This window comes from Colobus angolensis, unplaced genomic scaffold (assembly GCF_000951035.1).
Source record: "Colobus angolensis palliatus isolate OR3802 unplaced genomic scaffold, Cang.pa_1.0 Scaffold85, whole genome shotgun sequence".
Lineage (NCBI taxonomy): Eukaryota > Metazoa > Chordata > Mammalia > Primates > Cercopithecidae > Colobus > Colobus angolensis.
Genome location: NW_012122376.1, coordinates 3,756,135 through 3,769,092, shown reverse-complemented (window position 1 = coordinate 3,769,092; position 12,958 = coordinate 3,756,135). Strand labels below are relative to the sequence as shown.

Genomic DNA, 12,958 nt, shown 5'->3' with positions numbered 1-12,958 from the left:
CCACTTTCTAGACAGCTGCGTGGCTGTCTCCCCAAGAGGGCCACCCCTAGGCCTAGAGTCTGGAGAGTGACCCTTCAGCAGGACACACAGCTCAGAGAAGGTGAAGCCGCCGTGAGCAGGTCACCCACCCACCCAATGTGGCCCCTGAGGGCTCCTCCGGGCCACAGACACCTGCCAAGGGAACAGCGTGGTTGACTGTGACTGAGGCCGACCAACTTTCCCACGAGCTGGATGCCAGGAATCTTGCAGGAAACGGGCCTCGTTCATTTGAAATAGCTCAGCAGAGAAGCTGGGGCTTGATCACATGCCATGTTATTATTAGAGTCAGATAGACTGAGGCCGATGCCAGAGGTTGAAGAAAATCTTTGGCGGTTGGGACAATTTGCATTCCTCGGGCAGGCTAAAGCCCAGCAGGGAGGCCCCACAGCAGAATCACCCTCAAGGACATTGGCTCCGTGCTGCCGCTGGGGCTCGGCCATGCCATGCTGCCCGGCGTGAGCAGCAGCAGCTCCTCCTAGAAGATGGGCTGATGCCAGCTGAGAGACCCCGCAAGGCCACCTGTGTAAAGGCCCCCGGGTGGGTGGGGCACAAAAAGGGAGGCTGAGGCGGGACATCCGGTCAGTCTTCTCACAGAACTTGGACATTCAGCTCCTCGGTTCCAGTGCTCACCACAGTGCAGAGTCCCAGGACGGGGAGAGGGTGCAGGAGGAAGAGCTGCAGCCACTGCCTGGGATGGAAGAACCTTCCCACTCCCACTGCTGCGGCGCCTCTGCCAGGAACCTCCATAACCTCACCAGAGGGAGCGTCTTAGCTGTCCTACAACGCTCCGTGGATGCAGCCTCCCTTCTGGATGAGTCAAGCTGATCCTTCGAGTGCCACACGATGGGCGGCTCTGATACTCACAGGCTGGGCCTCCCAGTGTACATGGAGCCCAAAACACGGCACCAGAGAGGCAAGCTGCTTTGCTCTCACGGTCAGTGCCATGGTGCTTTAATCCCTTCAGGACTGCCACTGGCACGGGAACCAGATCAACCAGCTTGCTGGAGGCGGCGAGGGTGGGGAGGGGTGTAGGGCCTCTCGAGGTCTTCCCCTCGTGTCTTCCGTGTCTTCCTGGCTCGTGGGAAGAAGTCCAGGTGAGCAGCTTCCTCAAGCGCTGACTCTCGCCCGTCATTCCAGGGCTGATGGCTCAGAACCTTGCGATCCCAGAAGGCTTCACCAGAGGCCTAGTGTGCTGCCTTGTCCAACATGGAGGGCCCTGTTTTCTGGGCCTGCCAGGGACCCCCTTTCACATCAGGAAGAGGGCCTGCCTGCAGCCACCTGCCGCTCCCAGCCCTCAGCACAAAAGGCCCACTGACCGCATGATGTGGGCAATGCATTCGGAGACAAAGGACGTCTGGACAGAGGCTCATTTTCCGCCTCCAGAGTCTACATTTGAAAAGTGCCCTTCAAAAGGGCCCCACAGATGTCTTCCAAGCGACCTTATCAGATGGGACCAGGATCAGTGAAAATCCACCACTCACAGCCCTTCAACATCTTCCAAAACCGCAGTCCCTGGTCCTGGTCGTCTTCTGTGGTCTCAGAACTCAGGGAACACAACCTCCCATCTCGGCCCTCCTGGCCTTTCTGGCCCCACTGCCTGTGTGCGGCCCTTCTAGAAATGGAGAAATAGGAAGTTCCACAGGCAAGGACCTCCCCCTCTCCCTGGAAAGCAGCTGCTGGTCTGGCCGAGGAAGGTGAGGGTCAGCACCCATGTGGGCCTGGGAGCTGGGAGGCGAGCGGCAGACGTGCTGGAGGAGCGAGAGGTGTGCGGGGAAAAGGATGTGAGAGCCCCTGGCACATGAAGCCGTATTCTTCTCTGCTGTTCAAACTTGGGATTTCAGCTCTACCAAGAGCACAAAGGACATTTGTTTTCAAACAAAAATATCCTTGTTTGTGCCAGGGAAAGATGGAAAATTTTAGTTTATATTAAACACGCTTTTGAAGACTCACATCTTCCGGAGTGTCTCTGTTCCAACGGAGGGGCTCGGAAGGACGCCATGGCTGGTAGCAAGCGAGGGGTGTGGGAACGGCGAGGGGTGGATGTGTGAAGCTGCTGCTTCCAGGACCCTAAGGGGTCTGGATCTCAGTGACCCTCTCTCCTTCCCTGGCCTTTTGCTCTGGGATTTGCCCCTGGGGCAGCCCCACCCCACTGCGTCCCGACCCCTGTGAGTACATGGGCAGCTCCACCACTCACCCGGCTCCCCAGCCCTGCTCCTGACACCAAGACCCACCCAGTGCTTCTGGTACCCGGGTGCTGCCCCGAATGGCAATGAGGGACTCAACTAAGACTCTGACCCCAGGCTAGGGTTGCGGAGAGAAAGCTGGAGCCCATGGGGGTGGCCTCCCTGAAAACGTGGCCGGTGGTGCCCGAGGGCAGGATTCAGATGTATGTTGTGCTCTACTCAGAGACGATCTGACACCCAGCCTGTCCCGGAAGCACCAGGGCCCACTGGGGCCTCAGCTGATGGGAGAGAGGTGGGGAAATAGCGCTCAGGCTATTCCTGGAGCACAGGAAGGGCTGTTCCGAGGCCAGGCTGCTGTCTGGACCACTGTGCCCGGGTTCCGAGTGGTTCTGAAGTATCCCTTAGCAGCCTCATGAATTTGGGGCACCTGAGCACTCATAAGGCAGAGTACAGCTCCCACTCCAAAGTGCAGGGGTAGCATGTTCCAAACACAGAGCAAGCACAGCGCCCACCTGGTCCTCTCCCGAGGACGCTTGATGACAGCGGTCTGCTCCTCGTGCCTCTGCACTCAGCCCTCATGGGCTCACACCGGGCGCTGGGCAGAGGCCCCTCAATACGGCCCCAGCGCCTGTAGCTGGGGGTGCAATGAGCAGCTCTGAAGCCCCCAACTCCGGGATCGCGCCTGTGCCTCTGCTTTTCTTTGGAAGGCTCTGTCATCAGCTGTGTTGGGCAGGGGGTCTACCTTGCTTTGGTGCCAACCTGGGTCAGATGCTGCTAGGGCTGCCTTCCCAGAGCGGGAGGCCAGGTTCCTGTGTGGACAGGGGTCTGGAGCTGTGTACCCAGCTGGGGTAGTTTAGGGGATGCACCCAGCAAGGGTGGTTTAGGGGATGTGGCCGATCGCATTCTCCCCTCTGGAGGTGGCGCTGGGTGTTTCCAGATGGAGCCAGCAGCAGCTCGGTGTTGCCCCGAGGGCAGAGATGCATCACAGCCCAGCAGACCCCACACAGCAGCCAGCAGGGACAATCCTACCTGCGCCATGTGAAGGCAGGACCGGCAAGGTGCTCCACAGCCCGGCCTGCAGGCAGCCACCTTGCTACAGCCAGAAGCGGCTGCTCCATGGTCCCAGTTCCAGCTGCTTCTCCGAGCCCACCCAAGCAGGGTCCAATAGATGTTCGCTATTCTGTGCAGCAAACCCAGCTCCGGACAACTCCAGGCAGCCAGTGCTGCCTCGCACTCACCGAGCTCGCCGGCAGCCTTGATGTCCACGTTGTCGTAGCCACTGCCTATCCGCACGATCACTCTCAGGGCCTTGAATTTTTCCAGGTCCTCCCTGGTGAGGGTGATGGTGTGGTACATCATGGCACCCACGGCTTCATTTAGAACCTGCGTGGGAACAGAGCACAGGGTCGGAGCCCCACCCCGGGCAGCCCACCGGCACCACTTGGCCTGGTCTCCTGGCCCTATTGCCCTTGAACCCGAGGCAGGGGAGTTCAGCAGGGAACAGGGGTTTTGGGGCTGTTGGTGACTCGGGGCGACCTAATGGGGGGATGCTGGGGAGGGCCGGGGAGGAAACTGCCCAAGTGCAGCCCCTGGCCGGGCAGGGTGGGCCCACCTTCTCGTGGATTTCCTGTGTGGACTGCGCGTCACAGAAGGCCACAGTGGCCAGGTCCTTCAGGATGGGCATCTCCACAGTGCAGTCGCGGCCGTCCAGCAGTGCCACCAGGGGGCGGGGGTGCAGGGGGCCGTTCATGATCTGGGGGCGGATACCTGCAAGGAGGGAAGCGATGAGCACAGTGGGTGGGTGGCTGGAGGGGCAGCTCCCCACTCATCACTGCGGGCAGGACTTGGGCAAGCGAGGGCGGCGGAGCAGCGAGGGCCCCACCTCCACCTGCATCACCTCCCGGCGAGCCACTGTCACGAAGAGCGGCCCCCATTCCCACTTCCGATCCACTTGCGGCTCTGGTTGGAGATGCACACGGCTGCTTCCCTGCCAGCAGACCATAGTCCCAAGAGCCTCAGGACCATGGGGCCCCGAGGCCAGCACAGGATGGTCCAGCACAAGATGGGCCCCACGCCGCGTGCCTCCCCGCCTGCACCGGCACCAGCTGCCCTCGCACAACGTGACAGGGGGTAAGGCGTTCCTGGAGAGGCCCTGCACAAACCAGTGCCCTGGGCAGGCTCCTCCAGCCCCTCTCACCTGCGCTAGGTGGGAAGAGACGGTGAGTCTGGGGCAGGGAAGGTATGCCTGAGGGCAGGAGGCCTCTGGGGGCTCAGGAGAGCAAACTTCTCAGAGGACCACACAGCAAGCAGCTCTCTAGACAGGCCAGAGCCATCATATTAACCCTGACAGACTTCCTGGTGCTGCCAACAAGGTGAAGGGACAGCTGTGAGGGCAGAGGGAGGGGCGACCCCAGGAAGGGCCCCAATGGTCCTTTCCACACATCCAAGTCTAAGTTCTCTAGCAACTTCATCTGGACCAGCAAGGCCACATCTAGATGTTCAGCAGAGTGGTGGAAGGCCTTCACCTGCCACGCCACAGATGCACATGCTTGCGCCCCGTGCACATACAGGGCAGACACCCTGCAGGGCCCTCCCAGGACACAGCGAGAGCCCCAGGCCCCAGGGCCTCTTTTCTCTCGCTATTCTGTGCAGCAAACCCAGCCGGCTCTGAAGACCTCAGAGACAGAGAAGCAGCATTTTCTCCAAGAAAAACTGCCCCCTTCAAATCCATCCTTGGATTTTGTAGGTCCTCCTGACCATCTGCCCAAACCTCAAATCTTCACGACCCACACCCTGGATACAAGAAAACGGCCATCTGAGTTCCAGAGGTGCAATCCGCCAAGATGCCAGGAAGGGGCAATGTCTCTTTTCTTGTCAAATTAGGATTCTTTAACCTCAGATGAAAGCTCTGGGGCTCATCAAGCTTTCAGATGTCCAGATCAGCCCTGATGGCGGCCTTACATCCCCATCCCCTCCCTCCCTCCGAGGCGGGAGGGTTCAGGCCGTTGCTCCAGGCTGGGCCCAGCCTGGTGACCCACCATGGGTAACCCAACCAGGAAGGTGCGACATTCCCGGAATCGCTGGCCTTTGGCCACAAGGCAGCAGGCTCAGGCTCCCACAAACAAAAGCAGGAGTCTTCCACAAAGGCCAGCTTCATCTGTGTGGCCGCCACCTTCCAGCCCTAACCTCCTCAAGGGCTCTCGGTAGTTCCCAAGCTGGCCACTTGCTGGGGACGGTGATCGGGACCCCAGCCATGGGGGGCTCCTGCTGGACCAGCAAGGCTCGTATTCAGTTAGCCACACACTCTATAGGAGCCGAGGAAGAAAATCCCCCTCCACTGGAGCCTGCGTCCTGTTAAGACTATACACGGTGCTGGGGAGGGACGGCCCAGGGCACCCGCAACTGGGCCTTGGGACAATCATCTCTTTGAACACAAGGTACAAAAAAGGCTTTTGTCTCAGCCTCAGAAGAATGGGCTGGGGGAGCCAGGGCCACAGCCAGCCCTGCATGGCCCCCAAGCTGTGTGCAGTTCTCCTGCCACCCCTGGCTGGGAGAAATCATAGTCCCTCTCAGCCCTGAGCGGCAGCCGCACCCGACGCTCAGACGCCAAGGGCGCACGTGCACCCAGTCACTCCTGCTGCTGCCCCAATGCCCAGGTCCCCCAAGCGGGGTGTCCGCATGAATCTGCACCAGGAAAACAGGGCAGGGCAGGGCAGGGGGAAAATACGGCAGGGGCGAGGGTCAACACCCCCATGTCCTCGCCAGCCCACGACCCGTATGGGTGGACAAAGTATGCAGCAGAAAGCTGGACACCCCCTCAGCTCATCCGCGAGGTCCACAACAGCACCGTCACCCAACGAGGACCCCGACACACATGGCTCCCACCTGGGTTCCTCTCTTCTGCTAAGAAAATGGTGCAACTGCCAAATTCCAAAAGATTCTTTCTCTTTCAGTAGACTCCTCCGGCCCCCTACTCGAGGTCTGAGGGCACAATCCTGTGAGGCCGGGCAGTCCTGGCCTCATCCCCCAGGCTGTCACCCCTGCAGGGTGAGGAACACCCCAACTTCACTTTCAGGGGTGCTGGCAGGATGGTTACTGGAGACAGTGCCTGATTATAAGAAATCCAAGCTGTCCACTAAACAGGAGCCACACAGGAAAACCACGCTGGGCGCAAGGTGGGAATCCAGAGCCGCCGATGCGTCTGGGGAGCCTGAGAGGCCATTGTCACAAGATGTCCATCCACAGCATCATCAGTGCATGGATCCGTTACCAGGGTAACAAACTCCAGGTTGCCTAGCGATCGGCTCCCTCCCTGACACGCGTTGCCTTTCTCGTTGGTGAAGCCCACCCTTTACCCTCCCTGGTGGCCGGGCATGCAGAGCATGGCTGAGGATGACCCAAGAGACCTGTCCAAGGTCTGAGGCTCGCATCCTGGCAGCAGGTCCTTCATGGTAAGGTGGGAAAAGAGAAAAGCGAATGGGTTCCCATGCTGGGAAAAGATGCCGGGCACGACGGCCGGAGGTGGGGGGTTGGGAGTGGGTGAGATGCTCGCGTGCCCTGCATGAGGTGCAGGGATATGGAGGCCCCAGGAGACTCCCAGCCCTGAGCGTGACAGCTTAGCTGGGACAGTGCCAAGGTTTGCTCTAGAAAGGAAAGCACCATCTCCCATGTGCTCCTTCAGTCCCAGAAGGAAACTGTCCACCTATACACCAGAGAATCTGGACTTAAATTCAAGCCCCTGCATGGCAGTCGCTGCCCCTACAGGCTTGCCTTGCCGGAGCCTGGGGCAGAGGTTCCTGGAAGATCTCCTCATATGGAAGATCTCATATGGAGAGGTGAAGGTGCCAACAGATCCCCCATCTTACCTCACACAGGATTCCTGACCCCTGTTTCAGGCTTCTGACAATTTGAGCAAGTTTTTAACATATTAGGATGTAACTGGCACATACAGTAAGATTCATATACGTTAAGATGGAACACGACCCTTTCAGGGATGTGGGGTCCCCAGGCCCAGTGGGGTGGGGGGATTGGGAATTTGCGAGGAGAAAGCCCGAGGCACAGTATGTAACGAGGGCTTCCTGAGAACTGGGCTTTATGATAAAAAGCCAAGGCTTCCAGTTGCTATGCCCAGCTGAAGGCCTCTTCCATGCAGACAGACCACAAGGCTGACAGGAGTTACAGCGCTGCTGTTCCTCCCACTTCACAGCCCAGGCATCAGAGCTCAGGGTGGCCCCGTACCATGGTGCGCGACCACAAGGGATGAGGAAACACTTGGGGACGAGGTTCACAGGGCCCTGGTGCCCTCTATGTGCTATTCTTCCTTTCTACCATCTCCCACCAGTAAACCCACCTTGTCTATTTCAGGACAATTCCAGCTGCAACTGGACACCTCAGGGAAACAACATCAGTGCCTTCCTGCTGACAGCCTGCCCACATTAACTGTGTAGAGCACAAAGCCCTCCCGGCTCCCCTGGTATCAATTACTATCTGGTTTCAGGCTTGCGTGTGCACCAGTGCGGCCCCGCCCCTCCATCCGGGATGCGCTGTGCACCAGCTCGAGGCCAGTAGCGACGCCCATCCCTGGGCCTGGGATTGCTTAGAGCTGCGGCTGCAATAAATAATTGTGAAATGAGAGATGCTCAGTCAAAAACAAAGATAACACCAGGCCAAGTTGCTGGAGTTTTGTGAACAGTACTACCAGACACCTGGGAAAAGCCAAGTCCGCAGGTCTCACAGATCCTAAGTCAGGGAGATCTCAGGGAGGATGCCGGAAGGATTCGGAGCTGGAAAACGTTACATTTCATTGTGGGGAGCTGCTGCTTTCTCAGATACAGGCGGACAGGCCTGGAGTTGACCTCCTGGCTCAGTACCATGCAAGGCAAATGGGATGTTCTCCTGAGCAGTCACCAAGAAGGAAGACTGATCCTGCCACAGAAAGCTGCCTGCAGTGTTTCTGAGACCCATTTTCCAGTCTTTCTAGACATTGTGTGAGCTAAGCCGACATCCTTTCAACAGAAATTCTCATTATTTAAAAATGATCTAAATGGGTTTCTGTTGCTTGAAGCTCAAGACAAACTATCCCAAGGGAAAGGTTTTGTTGCTTTCAGGATTTTAGGCTTCCACCCAAAGCAAAGCAGCTGCAATGATCATTTCTGACATAGGAGGCAAAGGATGGCTCTGGCTTTTTTTTTTTTTTTTTTTTTGAGACAGAGTTTCACTCTTGTTGCCCAGGCTGGAGTGCAGTGGCACGATCTCCGCTCACTGCAACCTCTGCCTACCAGGTTCAAGTGATTCTCCTGCCTTAGCCTCCCAAGTAGCTGAGACTACAGGCACGTGCCACCGTGCCTGGGTAATTTAATTTTGTATTTTTAGTAGAGACAGGGTTTCACCATGTTGGCCAGGCTGGCTTCAAACCCCTGACCTCAGGTGATCCATCCGCCTCGGTCTCCCAAAATGCTGGGATTACAGGCAATGAGCCACTGTGCCTGGCCGGCTCTGGCCTCTTCTTCACAACTCACTAGATTTTATGGAAGTTTCCTGACACCGCAGCAGTCTCAAGACACCAGTGCCAGACTGGCTGGGAGCTCAGGGTGGCAGTTCCCGTTCCTGATAGGGGCTGCGGCTGCCCAAGGACAGACGTTGGCCACATACCGCAGGGCTGCCCCATGAAACCCCTGCAGGTTGCAGTCTTAGGGCTGACAGAAGCTGTCACATTCATGAGAAGAACCACTGCTCAGAGTCACAGCAGTGGCCTTGCAGGAGGGAGCCTCTGTGGAATGAAGGTAGTTGCTGGAACTTGCCAGGTGCCGTCACCAGCTGCCCTAACACAGATATTGTAAGAAGTACCTGGATCCTTCCACAGACGGGAGATCCAGGCAGGCCTTCCAAAGATCGCGACAGAAGGCGTCATTCAGAGTGCTGCAAGCAGCTCCCAGCTGTAAAAAGTAAAGGTTCCTCTTCAAAGACTTTCCTCCCCGTCTAATTAGGAGGAATAAATAGTAACTTCTCTTAGAGGCAAAATGTATTCAAAGACCTGTGCTAACATTCTCAAATATCTGCTAGCCGTGGTAAGGAAATCAATGTACTGTGTGTGTTCCTAGCTCCCACAATTTAGCCTAAATATTTGCCCTGGCATGCTTATACCGGTCCAAGCAAGCATTAGGTCATACCCAGTTCCTCTTCCTTATTTAAAATCAGCTTTTTTTTTTTACCTTTCTCAACATTCCACAAGTTACTTCCTCCTTCCTTTGTTCCCCTCTACCTTTGCCTCTTTTAAAAAGTTCTACGTTGCTAGCCAATCGGGACTAATACAGCATGTGAGGTCCCGTTCCAGCCAATGGAAACCGGACACAGCCATAGGGTGGACGCGTCAGGTCATAAATGACCCTTGTCTCCTTCGTTCGGTGTACTCTCGTGGCAAAACTGCTGGCAACTGTACCCTTTCTGCAGGAAGTAAAAACGGCCTTACTAAATAAATTAAATTTATGTTCAAGTGCTATTTCTTTACGGCACCGAGGAACAAACATTTCAAACAGAGCCAAGCGATTCAAGGCTTCATCAGCCCCTAAGACCTGCAGCGGCCTGGGAGGCAGGAGAGCCTAGCAGCCGGTGTGGTTCCCAGCCTCATGCACAATGATCCAGGTAGAAAGAGGAGACAAAACCACACAAACTCCAGAGGCCGGGGTGGGACAGGGAGGGACCCAACAGGGCTGTACCTGAGGCCCCGCCTGCCTCCAAGGAAGCCCCACTTAATACCCCATCAATCCTACCACCCTCAGAAAAGCTTTCTCTTAAATGCAGCCTGTTCCCCAACTAATGGCCGCTTTCCGCAATCCAGCATGACCTGATCCTCACTGGCTAAGCTCAGCAGACCTGATTTCTAGAAAGCCAGACACAGAATCAGAACTAAGGTCTGCTGAGAGCATTATTTCAGAGGCTTGGGTTTCTACAATATTAAACTGAAAATTGTGACAGGGCCAAGCTGGGGGCCAGATACTGACGCTGGGACATACGCAAGTGCCTCTCAGACACTTGGCATTAAACTTGTAAACACAGCTGCCTCAATGGGTCTACAGGACAGCCCAGCACACAGGGCTGTGGAGCTCTGAGTAGGGGAAGGCGGTCTGTGGGAGCCTCATGTTGTCAAGGTAAGAGATGCTTCCCTTGCTTTGTAAACATGTTTAACCACGTTATAAAAGCTGTTCTAAACCGTCAGACGTGGGATCTAAACAACAACAAATGTTCTGCAGTTGGCTGATCTGGAATGTGAGCAAGCCACGGTGACTCCCCCTCCTTGTGCCCCCAGCAGCCGGGAAGGTGCCCGCCCCCACGGCAGCTGCAGAGAAGACTGTGGGAAACAGGCATCTGCCCTCTGCCTTTCACAAGAAGGACCACAGGAGCAGGTTGCTGATGAGCCGGTGGCTCCAGGAGCAGCTTCAAGGCATGATTTGGAAGAAAATCTGTGTTGCTAAGAGTGGCACTATTTTAAGGTTAAAAAAAAAAGAAAAAAAAGAAAGAAAGCAACTGCTATTGGAAATCTCGGCTTTGTTTCTATGTTGTTATCTGCTTTTTCATTTGGCAAATGGGCTTTCTCTCTGCGTTGTTTCTGGGAAGCTGTCCCAATGCTGCGTCCACTTCCTTGCCCAGCTTCCCAGAGGCTGCAATTTCATTTTACAGTCTCAGTCATGTATAGGTAGTATATGCTTCCCTAGAAAGGAGAACCCAATCCTCAAGTTTTAAGTGTCACCTGACACCCCCAACAGATTGCCCGGCTCATGTGCACACACCTCCTCCCACCATGCAATGCAAATGTGCAACACTTAGCTCTCTTTCTGCATTCATGGCAGACATCACTAATCAATCCCCACATTCTTCCTGAAGCCAGGACCTCAGCCCTGGAGTGGCATCACACACACCAAGCTGTTGAAGACCTGGCCCAGCTGAAGATGATTTAACTCAACCTTGGACAAGGACTAGCCTGAACCAGGCACTGGAAGACAGAGTGAGGAGAGAATGAGAGAGCAGCGTGGTGTAAAGTGAGTGCCGGGGAATTTAAAGAATGAAGTACACCTTCTAAAGTTAGAAACCGGTGATGGCTGTGCCGTCACTGTGTACATCCTTAGCAGCTATAGGGATTATCCATATTTTCTCCAGTGAGGTACAACCGGGTAGGAAACAGCTCGCAATCTGCTGCATATTCAGCCAGCGCACTCCTCACACTGAGAACACCAGGATCTTAGTCTTCTAAAGTTGGGCTCTTACTTGCGAACAATTTAAAAGGGTTTATGACAAAGGGTTCATGTGAATTATCCCTCAAGTTCCCCCTGCCTTTCCGTAAGGAGGAAAACACTGAGTGTTGGGAAATCCAGCTTCACCAGGGCCTCTGAGCACCCTGGGGCTGTGCTGTATAGGGTGCCCCACAGCAAGTGGGCTCCCCAGAAGGCTGGATGTGCCCCGTGGGGAACCTAGCTTTAAACTCCTCCTCGGCTTCTGAGTTTGGCATTCTCTGCAAAGTCAGCTGGAGGTTTGGTGAAGAAATGGCCACAGGAACACCTTGATAAATAGATTTGCTTCTTAAATAAAACATGTATCTGAATGAGTCACAATGTGACATGTGAGAGGCTCGCAGGTCATCTCCCTTGTAGCTCAGCTGACAGCTGGACACAGAGCTGGCGAGACAGGAGGCTCCAGGTACCCCTGTCTTTATCCAGCCAGTCAGGTGCAGTCTGCTGCTCCCCAGAGCCTGGGCCACGTTCTCTGGCCCCCAAAAGCTTTCTGGGTGATCATGTGAATAACCGGGAGTACGTGTGGTATCTTCCACGGCTGGAAAGAGATGTCTAGAACCACACCATCAAGTTCAGAAAAAAACACAAAATACAAACCCCCGAAAATAAAGCTCGTCTGCAACCCTAGAAAGACAAGCACGTGCAGTCACTTCAACAGGTTCCTCAGAGCCCCAGGGGAAAGCTGCAGCCTGCAGCGTCGGCGTCATGCTGAACAGAGGAGCACGGGGCCCTGAACACGGGAAAGTGACAGGTATTTTCTCGTTTTGTAACACAGCTTAAAATAAAAAATCCAAGAGTGACGTGAGGTGCTTGAAAGTGTTTTTAGGCACTGGTAGCTTTTTGGAAGCCCAGACACTGCCCTGTTGGCTGACGCTGGTGTTGAGTGTTCGGGCTCCGTCACCTTCACCTATCCCTGGGAGCAGAGCTCATGTTCTGGGGTGAATTTTTGCCCTGAGGAAGCAGGTGCCATCCACCCGGGGCAGATCCAACAACCCCACCCAGCTCGTGTGAATGCAGACACTGCTGACTCACTGGGCCTGAAAGATCCGTAAAGGGACATCACCAAAAACGGTGCCTTAGAAGGCATTCCCACAGCGAAGCAGCCAAGGACGTGAGGCTCTGCTTCTATTTTTGGTGAGACGCGCTACGTGTGCGAGATTTCCCCAGTGTCCCAGCCTCACACGGGTGGTCCTTGGGCTCCAGGAGGGAGGACAGGATGTGGGGATAGAAGCCAGAGCAACAGCCAAGCCGGAGGAGCAAGGAGTGAGGATTCTGGCTTCCCACTGGGTGAGGCTCTGCAGCATACCCTCCTCCTTCCCAAAACGCGGACGGTCCCTGCAGGGACGGGCAGTCAGGATCTTATGCACAGGATGGGGACACTCTCAGCCACTACTCTGGAGGGGAACATACATCATCTGAGTCCCCTTTCCAATAAACAGTTCCGGTGGAATC

The 12,958-nt window shown here is 55.7% G+C and overlaps 1 protein-coding gene across 2 annotated transcripts in view; it reads right to left on the bottom strand.

Annotated features, from left to right (window-relative positions):
- Positions 1–12,958, bottom strand: part of CTBP2 (C-terminal binding protein 2) — a 170,056-nt gene that overhangs the window by 11,485 nt on the left and 145,613 nt on the right. For both annotated transcript variants that reach the window (XM_011930201.1, XM_011930200.1), the window contains 2 exons: positions 3,835–3,989; positions 3,461–3,605 (listed from right to left, as the gene is read on the bottom strand). In XM_011930201.1, the coding sequence (XP_011785591.1) occupies positions 3,461–3,605; positions 3,835–3,989 (300 nt within the window). The remainder of the gene's footprint in view (positions 1–3,460; positions 3,606–3,834; positions 3,990–12,958) is intronic.